Here is a 21,918-nt window from a genome sequence, read left to right as displayed (position 1 = left end):
CCCAATGTGGGGCTCAAACTCACAACCCCAAGATCAAGAGCCACGTGCTGTAATGACTGAGCCGGCCTGGCACCCCTGGACTTTCTTTGTTTTTGATGATCTTGATAGCTTTGAGAAGTACAAGTTGGTGCTTTGTAAAGTGTTCCACTATTGCGATTTGTTTTTCTTGTGATCACAGGTTTATTTTTAACATTTTTTTATTTATTTAGGTAATCTCTATACCCCATGTGGGACTTGAACTCATGACCCGGAGATCCAGAATTGCATGCTCTTCTGACTGAGCCAACCAGGTGCCCCAATCATAGGTTTATTTTTTATTTAACATGATGCTAGGCTTGTCAGATATGTTTGTAAATTCTTGTCACGTGACGTTATCCATTTCTAATAATTCATGGCGTTGTCATAAATATCATTTTTTAAAAAGATTTTCATTTACTTGAGAGAGAGACAGAGAGAGCACAAGCGGGGGCGGGAGGGTAGAGGGAGAAGCAGACTCCCTGCTGAACACGGAGCCCAACTCCCAGGACCCTGAGGTCATGACCTGAGCCAAAGGTAGACGATGCTTAACTGACTGAGCCACCCAGGCGCCCCTTGTTTTATTTATTTATTTATTTATTTATTTATTTATTTATTTATTTATTTATGATATTCAGTGAAATTGTTGAGTGAATGAACAAAAAATATATAGTTCTACAACATTTGTCACTTTCACAGTTTAAAACTAACAAAGTTTTGGATATATTACATAGTTCACTATGATATCATAAAAACACGGATCTGAAGGAATTGTGTATTTGTAGTTTGTTCTGAAGGTAGTTAACGTGGATGATGAGGAGTGCACTTGTCATGGTGAGCACCGGTGACGTACGGGACTGCCGAATCACACACCTGAAGCTCGTATAGCACTGTGTGTGAGCTCACTGGAATTCAAATAAAACATAAAAACATCTGGGGCGCCTGGGTGGCTCAGCCCGTTGAATGTCTGCTTTCAGCTTGGGTCATGATCTCAGGGTCCTGGGATCGAGCCCCACATCGGGCTCTCTGCTGAGCAGGGAGCCTGCTTCTCCCTCTCCCTCTGCTGCTCCCCCTGCTTGTTCTTTCTCTCTCTCTCTCTCTCTCTCTCTCTCTGTCAAATAAATAAATAAAATCTTTAAAAATAAAATAAAATTTAATTTAATTTAAAAATCTATGATCTTAATAGCTAATACTACAAATGAGGAATTGTACTTTAGGACAAGTGAGCCAGGATCAGCCAGTCACCAATTTGGATGTTGCGGAATGTTGTCCGTCATATGAACACACTGAGTTTCTTAGTGTGAAATCAGGATAATAATTACTGTTGGGGACGCCTGGGTGGCTTGCCTGGTTGAGCATCCAACTCTTGGTTTCAGCTCAGGTCATGATCTTGGGGTCCTGAGTTTTGGTAGGCCCCAGATTTGGTAGGCCCCCGGATTGGGATCAAGCCCCACATGAGGCTCTGTGCTCAGTGCAGAGTCTGCTTGTCTCTCTCTGTCTGCTCCTCCCCCAGCTTGTGCACTCTCTCTCACTCTCTTTCTCAAATAAATAAATAAAATCTTTAAAAAACAATACTGCCTGTCCCATCCATTTAGAGTAGTTAGAAAGATTATGGTTTTTTTAAAATTTCTTATTTGTAGAGTTCTTTAACATTTGCAAAGTGCTTTCTTTTTCTTTTTTTTACAAGTTAAACAACAGTTTTAATTCCAATTAGAGAGGTACATCTTAGTTTTTGACAATGGTTTGTTTTATTTGTTTATTTATTTATTTATTTATTTATTTAATTTTAAAATTTTTATTAATATATAATGTCTTATTTGTTGCACAGTCTTGTTTTGTTTTTTAAATATCATTCTTAATGGCTGAAAATCCCTGCTCTTTTATTTAAAATCTGAGGGCTTGCACACATTTCTAAACATCTCTGAGCCCTTGGTTTCATCCTCTGTAAGTGGTATTCACAGGATTGTCGTGAAAAAAGTAAGTAGACTGTTGGGCAGAGGCAACACAATAAAAGTTACGTTTAAAGATTGTTCGGCAGTGGGGGGAATGCCTGGGTGGCTCAGTTGGTTAAGCAGCTGCCTTCGGCTCAGGTCGTGATCCCAGGGTCCTGGGATTGAGTCCCAGATCTGGCTCATTCCTTAGCAGGGAGCCTGCTTCTCCCTCTGCCTGCAGCTTCCCCTGCTTGTGCTTTCTTTGTCTCTCTCTCTGACAAATCAATAAATAAAATCTTAAAAAAAAAAAATAAAAAGATTTTTCAGGGGGCACCTGGGTGGCTCAGTCAGTTAAGCATCTGCCTTCGGCTCAGATCGTGATCTTGGGGTCCTGGGACTGAATCCTGCATCACGCTCCCTGCTCAGCGGGGAGTCTGCTTCTCCCTCTCCCTCTGCTCCCCCGCTCATAGTCTATCTCTCTCTCACACTCTCTCTCAAACAAATAAATTAAACCTTAAAAAAAAAAAAAAGATTATTCAGAGCATGGTGTTTAACCAAGAATGAGGGGAAAATAGGTGGCCAAGAGGCAATTACAATAGTTAGGGCCTGCCAGCCTAGAAGGAGGAAAAGACAGATGGTGCCCGGAGCGGGCCCTACCCATGCAACCTCAGTGGCACTGGAGAACTGACTGGATATGGGTAGGTGGGACGAGTTGGGGTCACAGAGCAGACAGAACACCTTCCTTGTTGGGATCCTGTAGGACCAAGAGAAACTTAGGGCAGAGTGCCTGGCTGGCTCAGTCGGAAGAGCATGTGACTCTTGATCTCAGGTTTGAACCCCACGTTGGGTGCAGAGATTACCAAAAGAGAGAGAGAAAGAGACTTGGTGCTCTTGAGAACTAGGGAAGAGGGGAAGGCAGTCCTGTTGGTGAGGGGGAGGCGGGAACTTGGATTTTGATGCGTTTAGTTTCAGATGGTGGCTGCCTGTTCGCGTGATGATGTCTTGTAGAGAATTAGAGTTCTGAAGGAAAGTGAAGTCTCAGGCTCGAGAGGGGACAGGCCCTGCAGAGGCTAATGCTGGAACAAGCAACATGGGAAGGGACAAGAGACCATCTCAACATTCAGCCACAACTGTTCCCTTTATAGAGTGTCCACTGAGGCCAGGTGCAGTACAAGACCTCTCACCATTTCTTGTTTACCCTGAATCAACTCTGCAAGCAGGGTGGGTATTTGTACCCATATTTTATACATGATAAAACAGATTCCTAGGGTTAAGTAACTTGTTCAAAGACACAGGGCTCGTTGGTCACTGCCCAGAAATCATTCCTGTTGTAGTGAGGTCAAAGCCTTCCCGTGGCCCTACTGGAGTTAGACCAGAAGGCCTCAGCCCCCTGATTTAGCAAACGAGAAACCTGAGGCCTAGAAAGAGCATGTAACTTCCCCAAGAGCACTCAGTTAGAAACTAAACTGGGGGCGGGAGGCGCACCTGGCTGGCTCAGTCGGAGGAGCAAGGGACTTGATCTTGAGGTCAGGAGTTCAAGCCCCACGTTGGGTATAGAGATCACTTAAAAACAAACAAACAAGCAAACAACACTTAACAAAAAGAAAAACTGAACTGGGGCTATGAACCACGTCCCTGTGGTGCGCCCAGTATGGAAGGGCCCTGGGGTGGGAAAGAAAAGCCAGTAGAGGAGACACGAAAAGAAATGAAGGAAGAACTTCTCAGTAGGGCTCACAAGGCCTTGCCTACAATTCTCCACAGAACCTCTCTTCTCTCTCCTCCACATGCCTACGCTTCTGCTACCCAGGTTCCTTGCGGCTCTGTCCCGCACCACACGGCACTCCACCTGCTACCCTCGCCACTTCTGGAAAACTGCTCTGGGAAAACCCAAGTTTCCTGTGCCTTCCCACTCAAGCCTCAGGACGCTGGGCAGGCGCCCCACAAGGAGAGATGTGCGTCTCTGAGCTCCTGCGGAACAGTGGTTTCCTCTTTCCCCAAGGACTGCCATGTGATCTCGCCAAAAGAAGGCCTGTGGTAGAGAAGGAAAAGGAGAGAAACAGGAGGAGCCCAGGATCACACGAAGCGGGGGAAGGCCCAAGGACACGGCGATAAAGCTGCCTTTCTCTCTCTCCTATGCACACCCAGCCCTTAGTCCCTGGTCAGGACTGCGGTACATGGGAGGCCCACAGAAGGATCCAGGCATTCGGCAAGTAGGAAAGGCAGCGGAGAGGCAGAGCAGCCGGGCATCCGATCACCAGATTTATGTTTGCAGGTACACAGATTACACAGAAGCCGCACGTCTACAAGGGAGACACAGGACAGGAGGGTTCCTGGAACGAGGGCCCGCTGAACGCTGCAGAAGCAGACGTTCAGCCGAGGCCTACCAGGGTGGGTGGCAGTGGGGAGGAGCCGAGAGGCAGTCTTCTGGGCAGAGAGGTGGGGAGCCGTGGGCACAGCTGTCTGGGGAGGGGCGGGCCTCCTGCGGTCGGGCCAGGGCGGCCAGGCGCTGCCGTGCACACTCCGCTGTCAGCCGCGCCTCTGGGTCTGCGTCCCAGCAGTCCTCTAGCAGCTCTCTCAGGCCACCAGGGTCCTGGGAAGGACGGGAAGCAGGCTTAATGCTGGCATCCTCCGTGGCCCCTGAGTAGCCCCAGAGTTGAAAGGTGTCCACCACTACCCTGTTTTGCACACTCCTCTTCTGACCGTCCCTCCCTTCCCCTCCCTGCAGTCCGGCCCTCTGCGTCTTGTTCCCGATCAGACAGGTCCTTCGGGTGTCTTCCAGAGGGTCCACCTTTTCCTCTGAGGGGCTAATTCAGGTTAATGACTTCACACGCTGATGGGAAATCACTCTCCTTCCTTTCAGGCAACCAGGGTCTTAGGCAAACAATGCTTAACCCAACAGATACATGTGCAGTGGAAATGTCAGACCAGGTAGCAGGGAAAGGGGCTTCCTGTTAGGAAACTAATTATACAGACCGTATAATTTCACTGTTTGGCCACTTTTTTAACCCTTTCTACCCAGGACTGGCTTTTATTGGGTCATGGCAGAAACACAGATGTGTGGGACAGGGCGAGGATTACTGGATTGAATATTGGGCTCCATTGTACCAGGAGGAGCCGCCATCCTGGGAGCAGAGCTCAGGGCAGAAGCAAGGCTAAGGAGAGCTTCCTGGAGGAGACGACTGAGAAACAGGGCTAACGGATGGTGGAGAGGAGAGAGACAGAGCAGGCAGTCTGAGCAGGAGGAAGGTGTCTGTTTCAGGAATGGGCTGTGAGACTTATGGTGGGAGGAAAGAGCTGAGGTGCGGAGCAATTTTGCCCAGGTCCGGCTGAACAGGAGACAGGAGTGGTGGCAGATGAGAGGGGATAGGAGCAGATGGGCTGGTCCCGGTAGACAGGTCCTTGAAACCATGTCCACCCCCTCCAGGTCCCCAGCCCACTAGCAGGTGGCCTCTTACTGTGGTGAAGCTGTGCCAGGTGGATGGGATGTAGGGGCGCCTTCTCTCCTCTACGGCCAAGGTCCACAGCTCACAGGTGGTGGGAGTGCTGCCCAGTTCTGCCTCATAGGCCAGTTGGAAGGGCGGTGGTCGGCTGTCTGGGGAAAGGCACATGGGACGAGGTGTCCACCAGCCCTGGGGTGCCGCCTTGTGGAAAGGCCAAGAGGGAGAAGGGCAGACTTCCTGAGCAGGAGGTAGGTGCATCTAGAATGGATGGGTTTGTCATAGGGGGGCGCTGTCACCCCCCCCTTACCAGGCCACAGATCCGGGCAGCGGCTCAGGATCTCCCACAGGAGCAGAGCGAGAGAGTACACGTCGGCTTGCCGGAGGGCCGTGCCCCAGTCCTGGAGGTCCAGAGTCTTGTCCAAGAGCTCCGGCGCCATGTACCTCTGGGTGCCAGCCTGGAGAGAGAGGCGCGGAGGGCCGAGAACCATGTCCCTGGCACGCCTCGCCGCAGCGCTGGTCCATGCAGCGTCCCCCAGCTAGAGTCAGCAGCGTCCCAAGCGCTCTAGGTGCCGGTGCACTGTGGCCACGGCAAAGGGCGCGTCTCCGTCAGCACCGCTGCCGTCATCCTGGGCGGCCTTACCCAGAGCACTCACCTCCATGATGGCGGCGGGGCCTCGGGGTTGAGTAGGGGCCCAGGTGGGAGGCTGGGCGAGGCCAGGGAGCACCGAGGCAAGGCCCAGGTCTCCAATGGCACACGACCCGTCCTCCCGAATGAGCACATTCTGGCTGCTCAGATCCCGGTGGGCGATACCTGGTTTATACTGGCCTGTGAGAGAAGCCAAGGTTGAAGGGGCATGGATCCTCTTCCTTTCTCTTTGGACCCAATTCTTCCCCTCCGAGCTAAGGGAGAATCAGAAACCTAGCAGTGTGGCTCCCGATTCCCGTGGCTTCCGACTTCCAGCTCACCCACCATCCTGCCAGCGCTCCTCATGGAGAAATGCCAGGCCCTGCGCCAGAGACAGTGCCATCCGCATGGAACTTCCCCAGTCACTGGTGTGCTGGGTCAAGTAGTGGCACAGGGAGCCCTGGGGAGCAGCAGAGAGAAGAGGAGGACACATAAGCCGGAGGTGGCTGGTCCAGAGATGGATCTACAGACTTCCCCCTGCATCTCCCGGCAGACGGACACACTGATCCATCCAGGCCGAGACAAGAGGCGGGGGAGGAACAGGAACGTGCATCTGTCAGGCTGACGGGAAAAACCGTAACCCTAGTTCAAGTGTCTGAGCGCTTACCGTGTGCCAGGCCTCCTGTAATCCTCACAACCCCAGGAGATGTGTACTCCTGGCACTCGTCTCCTATAGACGAGGAGCTTGAAAGAAAGCTAAGTAAACCTGGGGAAGTCACTTCGTGAGAAACAAGAAGAGCTTGAACCCCAGCAGTCTGACTCTAGGGTCACTCACTAGTAACCACCTTATCCTGCCTAGGGACTTGAGACAACCACAGAAACAGAAGAGGCGAGGCCAGGCAAGCTCAGTAGTGGTACTCCCTGTGAACCACGGGGCCTTTGCTGTCAGGCGTGTTTGGGAGAGCCGGCCCCTGCGGAGAGCCCCTGGAAGGAGAGTGAAAGGTGGGGAGCAAGTGGACACTGGGAGGGGAAGGAGCATTAGCGTCTCTCATTCAACAAACATTACTGAGCACCTTCAGTGTGCCAGGGAAGTGAAGCAAACCAACCAACCCAAGAAAGCAGAGATTTTTGAGCTAGGCATTAAGGCACATGGTCAAAAAGAGGAGACGTCTCCGAATTCAAGATTTCAGAGGGCGAGGACTGCAGGGGCTAATCAAGTCCCAAGTCCTTAGGCGGCCCACAAGGGCAGGTGTGGTCTGGTCCCGGCCTCCCTTACCCTCTTCATCCTTCCCATTCATGTTCCTCCCCCGGAGTCCCGTTTCCTTAGTCTTCTCACACAGCACCTCCTCTCTCTGGACTTGACGCTTGACATTTGACACTTGCCTTTGTGTGTCCCTGATTCGCCTCTGTCTCCCCCACTACTCTGAAAAATCTACAAAGGTGGGGACGAGGCTGTTTGTGTGAGTACAGGAGGTAAGGCTTATGGTCCATAAACACTTGTTGAAGGAGTGTGTAAACGGGTTTGGAGGGTCGTGCCTGGAGAGATTTAACAACTGGTTTTCCTTAAGGTCGGGAATAGGAATAGTTTTGATTTCTCCTTCTCTATGTTTCATGAGTTAAAATATTAGCAAGTATTTCTTGTCTAATAAAAAACCAAGAAAACAAAAAAAAAAAGTAATTTTTAATGTTCTAGAGAAGAGGAAATCTGAAGCAGAAGAATAAGCACAAGCAGGGCCCCGCTGCCACCCAGCCGTGCCCGCGTGCGCGCACACACGCACGCGCACACGCACGCACACGCACGCACACGCGCACACACGCACGCACACGCACACACACATACGCGTACACACGCGCGCGCACATACGCACACACACACGCACACGCACACACACATACGCGTACACACGCGCGCGCACATACGCACACACACACGCACACGCACACACACATACACGTACACACACGCGCACACGCACACATACGCACACGCGCGCGGACATACGCGCACACACGCACATGTGTGCACACACGCGCACACGCACGCACACGTGCACACATACGCACACGCACACGTGTACACAGGCGTGCACACACGCACATGTGTACACACGCGCGCACACACGCGCACACGCGCAGGCAAAGACATCCACATGCCCTCAGTCCTCACCTTCGGGTGCAGTTCCAGGACCAGCAGGGGCCCACAGGACAGGGGGCCAGGGGCCCCTCTGCTGGCGGTGATAAAGCGGACAATGTGGTCGTGCTGTAGGCCTGGCAGTTCGTACAATGCCCTCTCAGCTTGGAACTGGGCCACAGCCCTCCGGGAGAAGGCCTTGATGGCTACCAGTTCGCCTTGCAGCTGCCCAGCCCACACCACTGTGTGACCTCCTTCCCAGATGACCTGGTGGGAACATGGTGCTGGGTGCGAGCCTCAGCTGGTATTGGGACCAGGCTTCCTCCCCAGCACACCCTCTGGGAGGGACTGGAGGACCCACCCCCGCCAGCCCTGGGCACCTGGGAGAAACACAGCTCGGGCAGCTCGGGCAGCTCAGCACTCCAGTCCCTGCCTGGGTCTGGCTCTGGTTCTGGCTCTGGCTCTGGCTCTGGCCCACCTTGCACTCTGCAGGCCTTTTGCTGTAGCAGGGCTGGGGCAGAAAAGAGCCCTTGGGTCCGGGTGCACAGGCATGGAGACTGCGAAAGGGGCTTTGTGGGAGGTAGTGGGCTCAGGCTGTGGAGATCTCAGAACCGTGGGGTCAGGGGAACCTGGAGAGGGGTCAGAGCTTTGGGGCAGTGACTTGGGGTCCCCAGGGAGGGAGGAAGTAGACTAGTACCCGAGATGATGCCGCCCAGCAGGAGGAACAGCCCCAGCAGCACCAGTGCCATCTGGATGGACTCGCCTGGACAGTAAGGCAAGGATGCAGCCTCGATGAGCCCTGCCCCAAATCCACTCTGTTCCTCTCCCTCTGCTCAGAGAACTTGCTTCTGGACCCACCCCCACCTTGGTCACAAGCCCCTTATCTTCCAGTCACCAGGGCAACCAACTTCTCAAGGCCAGGAGGAGGAAAACTTGGGATGGGGGTAGGGTGAGAACTGGCCCTGGTTCTACCTCTCACCCTGACCTGGGCCCCAGCCCCCACCAGGCCCCAGCACCCTGCGTGACTACCTAGGACGGCTTGGGGATCCTGGGAGCCAGGAGTCCCAGGGCTCCCTGGAGGAGGCAGATGGCTGTAATTGGCGTTGCAGAAGTCAGTGCCACAGGAGCAGGTGAAGAGAGTGGACCTGGGGCTGGGGTGGGCTCTGGGGCTCAGGTCACAGTGGGGGGACTCACAGTCTGGCTCATCACTGTCTCGGCATCCTGATGGGGTGGGATTACAAGAGGAGAGAAGGGGGGGGCGAGCGAGCATAATAGTGTCTAGGAACAGAGAGGATAACCCCCTTCTCTATCAGAGGCATCCCCTCCGTCTCATACGGGCTTTTCTTTCCCTCCACACATTCCATTTCTCCTCCTCTCCCGCTGCTGTCACCCCCACCCCAGGATGTACCTGTCTCCCACCCTAGCTACCACCTGCTATATACTTTGCCATTCACCTTGCATCTCCACCTGTGCCTGGTCTTGGGTCAGGTTCCAGATCCCAAAACAGCAGCGGCTGTAGAGGCAGCGGATAACCCTGGGGGGCCCTGGTCCTGCATCTAGCAGCTTCCCCAGTGTCTTTGTGCTTCCCTGCACTCCAGGGGCCTCAAAGAACACACAGGTCCGCCTGCTTGGGGGTGCTGTGGCCCAGGGTGGGGAGAGGGGAGGGTTCAAGATGGGAGTGAATGCAGGGGCAAAAGCAGCAGCCAAAAGGAGAGACAAAACATGTTTCATATCCCAGGGCCAGCATGGTAAAGCCATAGGAGGAAACAGGGTCAGCAGAGGTCTAGAACCTGACCTCACCATGGGGACGCATGGCTCTACTTTTTGCTCTCACTCACCCACCCCGCTCACTCTTCCAAAGGGGTGACTGCTGCTTCAAGTCCCCCTTTCCCTCAGTGGGTGAGTGAAAAGGCCCTGCCCCTCCCTATAGACACTTACCTTGCACAGCTGTGGGAAGTAGTACCCAAAGGCCCAGAGTCCCCAGCATCATGCTGGAGGGGCCGAGCAGCGTGAGGAGGGAGCCTGAACCAGCACAGCTGCCCTGGCCAGAGCTTCCTTCAGATACAGGGCGCCGTGGGGCTTCTGATCCCTCACTCCCCGACCCCGCCCCCTCCCTCTTCCCAGTCTCTGTGGGGGAGACAGCTGCTGTGGGGGAGAGGATGGGAGTGGGGGAAAAGCAAGGAGAGGGAGGAGCAGAGAACCGGTCTCATATCCTCTTCTCTGCAGCCGCCTCCTCTTTTCTCTGCAGAGTGGGAGGAGGGGGTCTTAGAGGCCCAGCTGAGAACCCTGTGATGCCTAACTCCAGGCCTCTGCCCTTTGCTGACCCTGGAAGAGAGTGCTGGATCCTGTCAGCCCTTAGGAGGCTGGAAACCAGAGTGAGGTCACAGAGCCATTCAGCTGTGCCCAAGATACCTTCTTTTCAGGGCTCCCATCTGCAGCTCTCTGGGCAAAGAGAGGCTTCACTGACCATACTGAAGTTGACCTCAGTTTCCAAACTCCAGAATCAGAAAAGACTTATATCAAATTTCTCAGAGTTTAAAAAAGTCACATTGAAAATGGGTATAATGGTAAATTTTATGTTACCAAAATTTAAAAAATCATATTGAGTCATACACTGAACAAAATCACTATTACTGAGAAGGTTAAACAAAACAAAACAAAACTAACTTTTATTGAGCACCTATGGGCTAGGACACAGCCAGAGCTAAGCATTTTACTATCAGCTCATCTCATTCTCCCACTGAGCGATTTATTATTATTTTCACTGCACAGGTAAGAAAGCTGACCTTACGTAACTTGCCCAAGGTCACTCTGCTCAGAAATAGCAGAGCTAGTATTTGAACCTAGGTAAGTCTGATTCCAGACTTACCTGTTTTTTACATTATTCTGTGATGCCTGAAAACAAATTAAAAATTCAGCAATAAAAAATATTTGCATTTCATGCAGTATTTGAATATTTGAATTTAGATTGTTGAGAAAAGATGTATCATTACCTGCCGGCAGGCCACTAACCAGAAAGGGAGGGTACAGTTCAAACTACCGCCACCAGAGGTCAGCAGACATAGGAGAAACTCGGTGCTTCGAGGGGCAAAAGGGGCTCCTCTGATGACTAATATCCACAGTCCACCTCCTGTCTTTATTAGGCTGCAGGGACTGTACAATGTGAAGGGAGAGCCCCGGGTGTGCAGCGTGAATGTCAGCACAGAGATGGAAGAAGTCTACAGCTCGTGCTGCAACAGGAGACAGGAGTCCAACTGCACCAGATTCTTCCCCAGAATAAGGCCTTACGATAATAGGTAATCATTTCTGTACCAGTGAGCAGTTGGCTCCCATGAGAATTAGAGTCAGAGGGGACTGGTTGCATTTTCCTAGCCTTCTGTCCCCCTGGTAGTTGCCTAGAAACCCTTTCTGGGAATGGCCTGGCTTAGACCAGGATTGAGGGAATAGGTATTAACTCTCTAATAGAGCCTTGCTCCTGGGGAGCCTGCACGGAGGAAGGAGGGAGTAAAAGCTCTGGTGGTTGTGAAGGAGCAGCCGGAGGAATGACCAGGCCCGAGGCAGAGGCACAGTTGCCCATCCCTCCCTGGGATCTTTCTGGGAGTTTGCAGGGCCCTGCCAGGGAGATGGAATGTTGTACTTAGTTACAGCTATTTTCCTGCTCCCAGACCAGATAAGTCTGGGGGGTTGGAGGGCAGGTGGGGAGTTGAAGGTCAAATAGCTTCTTGTGTCTGGAGTGTTTCAGGAGACTACCTCCTCCCAAGGGGAGTGAGGTAAGGATGAGGCAGGAAGGCCGCCTCCTCACCCAAAGCCTTGGATAACTACCCCTCTCAAAAACAGAAACATCCCAGCCAGGTTTATGGGGTAAGGTGGTGATAGAAGGGGTAAAAATCTGAATACTGGGGGATTAGGAAGGTCCTGAGAAAGGACCCTAGCATAGAAGCAGTCTTCCTGGATTCCACATACACAAAGATCTTTCTTCATCAGGATCCTGATTTAAGTCTGCAGTGGCCCAATAAGGTATCTTTGACCTCCTGTCTACAGGGCTAACATGAGTTGTTTATTCATTCAACTCAGAAACTATTAAGTCTCAGCCTTTCTTTTCTTTTTTTATTGAAGTAATCTCTCCACCCAACGTGGGGCTCACACTCACGACCCTAAGATCAAGAGTCACACGCTCTTCCGACTGAACCAGCCAGGTGCCCCAAGGTCTCAATCTTAAAATGGAAATTCAGTAGGTGCTGGGCCTACAAAGAGAAGTGATTCCTATACTCCAGGATCTCATAGTCTAGAAAGGCAGGAAGATATATCAAGCAACCAGAAAATTATTGGTCAGACTAAGGGGTATGAGCAAGGAGCTATACAAGCAGAAAGATCAAATAAGCTAATTCTGTCCAGGGCATAGAAGGAAAGTACCGAGAGGGTTTCAAAGAGAAAGGGATAAATTGTCTCGAAGGTAAACACACTGAAAACAGGTAAAAGGAGGGTGACGGTTACAGGCAAAGGGAGCATCAAAAAGGCACAGGAATATGTACACAAGGTGTGTGCTGGAGAAGGGGGAGTGAGCAGGAGAGAGGGGTATGAGATATGAAGCAGCAAATCACCCTAGAGATAGACTGGGACCAGATTGGAAAGGTTTTCAGGTCTGTATCAAGGAGACTAGACTTTTCCTGAAAGCAAAAGGTTTTAGGGAGAGGTTTGTTGGCAATAAGGAAGATGGATGACTAGGGTTGGGGGAGACTAGAAGCAGGGAGATCAGTTATGAGACCTGAGCAGTAGCCATGGTGAGTACTACAACAGTGGAAATAAAAAGGGAAAAAGTTGAGATACATTGTATTGGTAATATTGACGGAATTGGTAATCAAATAAATGTGGATATTTGAAAGAGACTTAAAAGATGACTCTGAGGGTTCAAGGATAAATGATCGAGGGTTAGTAATACTGTTAAGTGAGATGGGGAACACAAAGGATCATTTCCCCTTCTTATATGTTGATTTTGAGTTGTCTGTGGGATATCCAGATGAAAATATCCCGTAAGCAGTCTGCCAGATTGAGAGAAATGGCCGGGCTTAAGATCTGGGATAGCTGAAGAGTGGATGCAACTTGTTTAAGGGGGTGAAAGGTACAGTAAGGGGAAGGACACAAGACAGGCACACTGACATTTAAGTGACAGACGAAGAAGGGGCTACGAAGAAGAGCCGGGAGTATCAATCTCATACTCCAAGGGAACCAAGCTCTAAGCCACTGCAGGAGGTCTAAGAGGCAAGTGACTGAAAGAGCACCGGAGCCGGCAACCAGATTGTTGATGTCCGTGAGAAACAATTCCGTACATGATAGGTGCTGGACTAAGTGGCCTGAGGGGCTCACTAAGAGAAGAGAAAAATTGTCAACTCCTTTCACTAACTTTGGAAATGCAAAGAACTAAATCTGAAGCTTGAAGTGGAAGCAGAGAGACAGGGGGAGAGATTTTAACATGCTTATAGGATCACAAGAGAACCCAGGAGAAACTGAAGATGAAGGGGAAAATACTATCAAAATGAGGAAATGAGGGGCGCCTGGGTAGCTCAGTTGTTAAGCGTCTGCCTTCAGCTCAGGGCATGATCCCGGCGTTCTGGGATCGAGCCCCACATCAGGCTCCTCCGCTGGGAGCCTGCTTCCTCCTCTCCCACTCCCCCTGCTTGTGTTCCCTCTCTCGCTGGCTGTCTCTGTCAAATAAATAAATAAAAATCTTAAAAAAAAAAAAAAAGAGGAAATGAGGTTAAGAGCACAGGTAGCAGGGCTGGCCTTGCAAAGGCAAACTTTCTCTCCCAAGAAAAGATAAGGAGGTAAACTAGTATTGGTGAGTACACAGCTGTCTGTAGGGAGAGGAGAGAGAAGTTTGGGGAAATTCATGCTTACGTTCTCTCTGTGAAATAGGAAGTAAAGCATCTGTTAAAAAATGAGGTCGGGATTGGGAAACCTGCAATTAATGATCTCTCTCTCACTCACAAGACTATGAAGTATGTGGTGGCAGGAACTGACTTATTTTTTATCCTCAACCTAGCACAGTACCCAGGGCAGAGCAAGGGCCCAATAAATGTTTACTGAATGAATAGATGACACAGCTATTAAAGGCCCACTTAGGGCTACAAAACAAACCAAAAAACCAAACCAAAAAAAAAATACCCCCCAATAAAGTAAAATGTTAAAATGTTGTATAGCTCATGGCTTAATAAGGAAATCCGATGGCTGAGTTTACTACCCATGGCTGAGTGATTGAAAAGCAAAGGGAATCAAAAGAGCAAAGTAATTGAGAACGCTGGTGGCCACAGTATAAACAGTGACTAAGGGTTCTTGGATAGGTAGGAAGGGAAGTGAAGCCATAGGCTGATGGGAAAGTGGAAAGACCGTCAGAATAACTTCAATTTCAGTTTCAGATGGGCCCATAATCCACATTCGTTAGACACAGGCTGGTATTAACTGATTGTAAAATATGTTGGGACTAGATCTTAGTTTCTAAATACCATTCGCCAATAAAAAGAATTAAGGCTCCTTGGAGAAATGGCTGATTCTAGGGCTGAAGCTGGGAAAATACAAGGTAAGTCAAGCATCTTGTGTATCGGAAAGTTCTTTAAAAAGTGCTCAAAAAAGGAAAAGGATGTAGATGTTATCAAAGAGACACAGGAGCCAACCTGAAAAAGCTCCCAATGCCCAAAGCTGGGACAATTTGAGTAATGAAAACAACGTACTACTGGATTATAACCTAAGTATAAAATAAACATACATGAGTACATACTAATATAAATTAACGGAGGGAGAAGAAACAGTTTCCTCACAGAATTACTCGGGGCACCTGGGTGGCTCAGTTGGTTGGGCAACTGCCTTCAGCTCAGGTCATGATCCTGGAGTCCTGGGATCAAGTCCCGCATCAGGCTCCCGGCTCAGCGGGGAGTCTGCTTCTCCCTCTGACCCTCTCCCCTCTCATGCTCTCTCTCCCTCTCTCTCAAATAAATAAAAACTTAAAAAATTCTAAACACTCTTATGTAGTTACTTCAATTAGGAAGGGAAACTTAATTCCCACCAACACTATTAAGGGTGCACTCGACTTACTGACTTGCTTCCCAAGAATAGGGAAACACCCTGGAGAAAGCTGGCAAACACTACCTTAACCAGGGTGATGAAGGTTAGCATTGTTAATGTCACGTGACTCTGGTATACCCTTGAGGGGCTGTAATGAGAAATGCATTTCACACCATTTCACCTGTGTGGTATTTTTTCCAAAACCTGGTAGCTCAGTCTAATGAGGAAAACATCAGACAAATTCAGATTGGGGGATATTCTACAAGACACTTGGCCAATACTCCCAGACTATCAAGGTCATGAAAAGCAAGACAAGACTAAGAAATTGTCACAGACCAGAGGAGTCTGGGGAGACATATCAATGAAATGCAATGCAGCATCCCAGAATGGATCCTGGAATGAAAGGACACTGATGGAAAAAAACTGGTGAAACCCACAGAGCCTGGGGTTCAGCTAATGTAACGTACCAGCTTGTTCCTGAGATTTGACAACACACCACAACGGTATGTTTTAACAATGGAAATAATTGGGTACGGAGTATACAGAATCTCTCTGCACTACCTTTGTAGCTTTCCTTTAAATTTAGAAGTATTCCAAAATAAGGGCGACTGCGTGGCTCAGTTGGTTAGGAGATTGCCTTCGGTTCAGGTCATGATCTCAGGGTCCTAGGATCGAGCCCCATGTCGGGCTCCCTGTTAAACAGGGAGTCTGATTCTCCCTCTCCCTCTGCCTGCCGCTCCCCCCACTTGTGCTCTCTCAAATAAATACATAAAATTTTTAAAAAAGAAGTATTCCAAAATAAAAAGCTTATAAAATTTTTTTAAAAAAGAGGTTGGGCCTGCCCTGTTCCTCTTGGTCCTCTACATTTCCATGTACTTGTGGCACTGATCTGGTCATGTCATTGTTTGCCTGGGAGTTAAGTGTAGGGTAACCGCACTGATTAACATGTACGGGAGCACAACCGTATACCTGGAAGCCTTTGTTGGGTCCAGTACGTGACGTTATAACCATATTCTCCCAATTCCCACCCTGTCAACACACCAGAGACATGGCTTTTTATTAAAAAAACTTTTTTTAATTGGTTTACAAAGGAGCTACAGACTACATTGAAACTAATCTTTGTACAAAAAGGCCAAAAAAAAAAAAAAAGAAAGAAAGAAAAAAAAAAAAAGCCCCCAAACACCCAGAGACAAAAGGTAGGGGGAGAGACAAGAAAGGAAGATACAAAAGAGTACGAAGAAACTGAAAGACAAGAGATTAGCATCATACATACAAAAGATCAGGGGCGGAAAAAGAGCAAGAACGATGAGAGAGCATTTAAAAGTATTTCCCCACACAGCCCTGGTGGTAATCGGATTGGAATCAACAACAAACACAGCATGAGAATATTAAGAGGTTTAAAAAGGCAACAGCGGTATGGAGACTGGTTATCGCCAGTGTCAAGAAAGAGAAATAAACTTGTTTTAGGCACCAGAGACTGGAGCGCTGCCCCTCCCTCCCAGAGGATGACAGACTGGGTAAGAGGAAGCAGGCCCTGGGGCAGCTGCCATTGGTGTGTGTAAAAAGGGTCTCCTCGGGTCAATCTCAGCATATTTCCCCCATCTTTGCCCAAAGTCTTTGTGCCCTAGACTCCAGGTGAGGGCTATGGGATGCCACTGGGAGAAAAAGGTGAAGACCTGCCCTTGTCCACACTGATCAAGAGCAGTTGCTGGGCAAGTGGAGGGCTGGGTAGACAAAGCCCATCCCCCTGTGGAGAAGGCACAGTGTAATTCCTGAAGGTGAGACAGAGGAAAACACGCACCCCAGGAGAGGTATCAACAGAGTCTTCACTACTTGCAGCCCCAGCTTAACCCCACTTGTTATGCTTTTTTTGATACCGAAGGGAGTTGAGGGACAAATCACCACACCTCTTCTCGCTTAAAAGGGACAAAGAAGGCTGGGGCTGTTTGATAATAAGGAAAAAGGAAAATGGGACAATGTACTCATTTCTCTCAAATGAACTGGTAAAGGAAATCTTTCTGGGTTTGGGGAAGTCAAACTGGAAAAGACCTAGGGGAGGAATGAAGCCAGGGACTCCCCTTTTTTATCCTTTCCTAGCCTTCACTCTAAGGCAAGTGAGCCAAATTGGGAAGAGGGAGTAGGAATTTAAGCTTAAGGCTGCTTAATGTCCTCCTGGGGGCTGTTTAGGGAAGGCAGACAAAGAAAAGAAACAGGTCAACCTCAAAGCTGGTCTGCTCATCCTCCTAGAAGAGGTCTGTACCCCAGGAGGAAAGCCAAGAGAGGCACCAGAGAGAACACAGGCTCCCAAACAAAAGTAATAACCTGCCCATGTTTTATCAGCAGTTTCAAAAGCAACGTTTTCCGGGATTGGAGGAGTGCCATATCCTCCTCCCTTTCCCCAAAACTACTGCTGCCACCTTTCACCCTTGCATGTAAGTTACTGGCTCTCTTCTGAGGGAGATGAAACTCTGAGATTTCACATTTCTTTTCCCCACCCCAAGAGGCTACCCAGCTTTGAACAGGGGAAAGGAGAGCTATGCTAAGGGCCCCTCACTTGAGGCAGCTAGACTATCCACATTTCCTTGGTACCGGGATCTCCAAAAATTGTTTGCTCTGATCCCAAGGTCCGAAAGGCATCAGGGTACTTACAATTGAATGAAAACTCTAAGCAAGTAGCACCAGGGCTCCCCCAAAGCGTAACGGGGGCCTGATTAACACCCCCCGAAGAACCCCTCAAAAAGTATATAAATTTATTGCGTCCTAGCAAAGATCTGCAGCTTCCAGTATTCACACAATGTGAAGATATTAACAATACAAAATATATTCTGAAAGTCAAACATCTGCAGTTCATAGTGCTTTCTCAGATTTGTTAAAAAAATACAATGCTTAGTTTCCTATATAGGATATACAAAAGCAAAAAATATATATATATATGTATATAGTAGAAATAAATCAATCAGCCATAGTAATTTACAGCTTTTGTCTCTAACCCTCCCCCAATCATAATCTTTACCCCACACTTCAGTCTATACTTTCTGGGATCAAGGGTTCTATTTATTCTGAATCAGGCTGAGAAATATCCATTAAATTGCATTCTGCATAGCACCCACGAACAGGGTGCCAGCTAGGAGGTCCCTGAAGGAAGATGGTGTGGGTTGTTACTGCTCCGGGTTCAAAGTGAGACAGACAGTCAAATGGTACACAGATGAATGTGAATGGGCAACCTGAAAGGACAAGGGACTGAGTGCTTTAATATTACCACTCCTCCGGGCATCCGTGCCCTACAGGTTTGGTCATTTAAAAAATTTAAATAAAAAAGCAACTCATGAAAAAAATTTTAGAATCAATACGCCTGTCAGTTACATTAATTTCTGCTGGCCAAAATGTTCAGGGAAAGGGATTTTCAGCCATAGGCTCATGACTCAAGGAATGTTAGCTCCTAACTCCCTGTGGAAAAGACTGAGCGCTCACTGCTGCTGGGAGACAAGAGCAGAAGCGGCTTCAGTCTGGGGGCCCAACGAGATACTGGATCTGGAGCTTCCTTGGCAAGAAGGAAAGAGGGTAAGTGGAAAGAACGGACTGTGGATTCGCTTAGAGCAATGCTCATGAAGGGGGTTGAGGGTAAACCAGCATTCTATCCCAGAGAAAATCATCATCAAATAACCTAAACACCTGCAGTCCTCAGCATCATTAAGCTAGTTTATATCCAATAATTTCATACTGGGGAAGATTCCATTCCTTGAAATGCTCTAGCAAAATACTGCACACTCTGGTGAGTTATCCTGCCCTTTCCTCCAAGAGATGCCTAAGTACATGATTACAGACATAAAAGAACAGGTTCGGAGTTCCGCCTTTCAGTGGGAATAGAGGGTGTGTGATAAGTGGCTGGGCATGAATGACTTTTACTTCAGTATTAACAGAATTTGATCTGGGGAAAGTTCCTCGCAGTAGTTCCTGAGTGTATTACGTCTGCAGAGAAAGGACCAAATGGAGCGAACTACTGTTTAGAATATCAACAGTTATTGTATTTCAGGTTAAACAGCAACACAAAATTACCCAGACCCTAATATGGATAGATTTGATATAAAATATATAGTAGAATCATAGCATCATCTATTTGTAGTCAAGGTAAAAAGATTTATGAAAGAAACTAGGACTCTGCCATAGATCTAGATGTTGGTTTCAATTTCAAACACAAAAATAGTTTTTTCTTCAAAAGTGCAGTCAAATATCCCCCATCATTAATTGTAACTAATTTAGCATAAGCAAAGAAATGACCTCAGGAACATACCCAGGTTTTAAGACAGACTTCTAGGTAATGGGCCTGAAAGGCATTTTTGAGCTGAATTTGATTTATTTTCCAACAATTTCAAATATAACTTCTCATCTGTGTGTAGCTATATACAGGCACAAACACACATCCATACACAGTCATACACAAACACTTCATTTTCTATCAGATCAGGGCAATTTTTATTGCAGGTCTCTTGTAGTATAGGCTAACAGAAAACCTATCCCCAACCTAACAGATTACACACATACACACAGCCATTTCCACACTTCCTCACAGTGAAAAGCTCTCTGACAAGATACCAGAAGGTCAAGAGAGACAATGTTTTAATGGCTGGGCCTTGAGGACAACTCTGGTTGCATTTAAATCTCAGTGCCAAATGCACTAAGAGTTCCCTGCCGCTATAATTTTTGGATCAGTCTCTTCAGTTATCAGGCCATGGAGAAAGCAGGATGGTGTCTCCCGATCTCCCCTATAAACCACAGTGGTAAGACAAGATTTCTTTTTGTTCTGGGCTATCACTCCCATGATCGTGTGCTTCCTTTTCCCTTAGGAACCACCCAAGGAAGAGTTAAGGGAAAGGATCAAAGAACCACTGCCTTGCCACTAGCACATGCTCTGGAGTTCTGCAGAATGGAAACCCGGAACAGATCCATTGGCTGATGCTCCTTAATAACACGAGAAAGATAAACTACTGGGGATGTTCAAAAGAGGAAGTGCATTTCCTTTCAGAACGTGATCTCAGAAACTCATACGCCAAAGCTTAAAGCTACTTTGGAAGACAGCTGTACAAAAGTCCGAGTACTCCACTAACTCCTGAACTGGACTGCTCTGAGTCACTTCTGCTGCTGGGCACACCATTTTCCTACTAAAAGCCCCTACCTATTACTTGACCACTTTTTGACAGTTTATACAAACTGATTCCAGATTACAACCTTCAAAGGGTCTCTTGTACGATTCCACAGAAAGACTCCTGACTCTCGATGCTTAGAGCAGCAACCGAGGAGAGGTGCCTTGGACTCTCCAGCGCCAAGAGGGTGCCTGCGTCAGTAGTATTCTGAACACTCTCTCCACAGCTACCTCAAGCATCAGCCTGGGCTTCAAGGCTCTCCATTCTGCTGCTGGGACCAAGGACCTTAAAAGATTCACAGAAGTGCCTCATCCAGGGATCATTACCAAAACCAAAACATGAAGTGATCAGGTGAGAGAAAGGGAGACAGAAAGGTTGAGTCAAGAAAAGAGTGCAAGAAGCTGATCCCAAATAAAAAGACAAAATTAAGAAAGGAAAAACATTATGTATGTATATATAAACTAAAAGCAGAGCATATGAATGCTTAACCTGGTGGGAAGCCAAGACAACATCTATAGAAAAGCTTGATGTGTCACAACAAGGCTCAGCCATAGGGAAATAAGGCAATATAAAAAAATGACCAAGGTATTTTGGTCACAGAATGGTCTATTTCCTCCTCCCAGCCAACCCCTGCAAATGCATCTCTATATATCTTTTATATATATATATATCTATATATATATATATAGAATATAGAATCTGTTTTTTTGTTAAAAAGTATTTCAATGATCATATATATTTATCAAGGCATGATGGCTTTAGGAAAGGGGGGGATCCATCATGGGGGAGCTGAGAAGGGAAACGCAGGAAGGGAAAGCTGGGGGGTTAAGAAGTGTAAGAAACTGTTTGGGGTCAAACAAATGCTCATCAAAGGGTGGCACAAACAGAATTTTCACTAATGTTTCCCACTTCAAGGAGGTACTGATGATATAGGTGGGTGCCAAGACCCCATCTCTTCTCTTGTATCCCTCCCCCAATTCTTCCCACCACCATGCATTTTAATGCCTCATGGCTCTCTCTCCCACATGTCTCTTGGACCCATGCTACCTTGCATCCCAGGGTTGACGGGTATGACCCACATGTCTCTGGCCCTGGGTGCCTGATCTCAGAAGCCATTGCCACTGATATTAATGGACTGCAGATCCGCCACCTGCATGACGTTGATGCCACTGTTGGCAAGACGGGCAATACCCTCTGGACAGATGGCCTCCATGGCTACCATATTGGTGGTAATAAGAGCTGAAGGGGTGGCAGTGCCGCTGCCTTCTGAACCTGCCCCACTGTCCAGGGGCAAAGTGCCCACACTCAGGGATACACCTGGGCCTCCCTTCTTATTCTGGTGGGTCTTGATATGCTTTGACAGGTGGTCACTCCTCATGAAGCGCTTGGGACACTCGGGACAGGCAAATTTCTTCTCACCTTAGTAAAGAAGAGAAAGAAGATAAGAAACGGACATCTTAGGAATTACGGTTACTTTATCCAATTCACTGTTTTCAAGCTATATTAGAATATTGGGCACTTTAAGAAGGTGCTAAAAACAAGAAAAAAATCTGTTGAGTATCTTTTTCTTTTGGGGAGG

General features: G+C 48.3%; 2 protein-coding genes across 2 annotated transcripts in view; both read right to left on the bottom strand.

Annotated features, from left to right (window-relative positions):
* Positions 1-1,776: 1,776 nt before the first annotated feature.
* On the bottom strand, positions 1,777-16,120 carry AMHR2 (anti-Mullerian hormone receptor type 2). Its single transcript, XM_045800932.2, is given in 13 exon segments — positions 1,777-4,536; positions 5,402-5,538; positions 5,694-5,841; positions 6,040-6,212; positions 6,357-6,471; positions 8,179-8,409; positions 8,523-8,653; positions 8,840-8,905; positions 9,172-9,363; positions 9,597-9,779; positions 10,081-10,182; positions 10,185-10,247; positions 10,250-16,120. Coding segments are annotated over 13 exon segments (1,953 nt in total). The 5' UTR covers positions 10,353-16,120; the 3' UTR covers positions 1,777-4,227.
* Positions 16,121-20,781: 4,661 nt separating this feature from the next.
* SP1 (Sp1 transcription factor) overlaps positions 20,782-21,918 on the bottom strand; it is a 43,396-nt gene continuing 42,259 nt past the window's right edge. The window contains exon 6 of the mRNA XM_045800934.2: positions 20,782-21,758. Within this exon, the coding sequence (XP_045656890.1) occupies positions 21,445-21,758 (314 nt within the window). The 3' untranslated portion in view covers positions 20,782-21,444. The remainder of the gene's footprint in view (positions 21,759-21,918) is intronic.

Source organism: Ursus americanus, chromosome 25 (assembly GCF_024610735.1).
Source record: "Ursus americanus isolate L20-20 chromosome 25, mUrsAme1.1.p, whole genome shotgun sequence".
Taxonomy (NCBI): domain Eukaryota; kingdom Metazoa; phylum Chordata; class Mammalia; order Carnivora; family Ursidae; genus Ursus; species Ursus americanus.
Note: the sequence above shows the minus strand (reverse complement) of the source record. Positions and strands in the feature narration are given on the sequence as shown.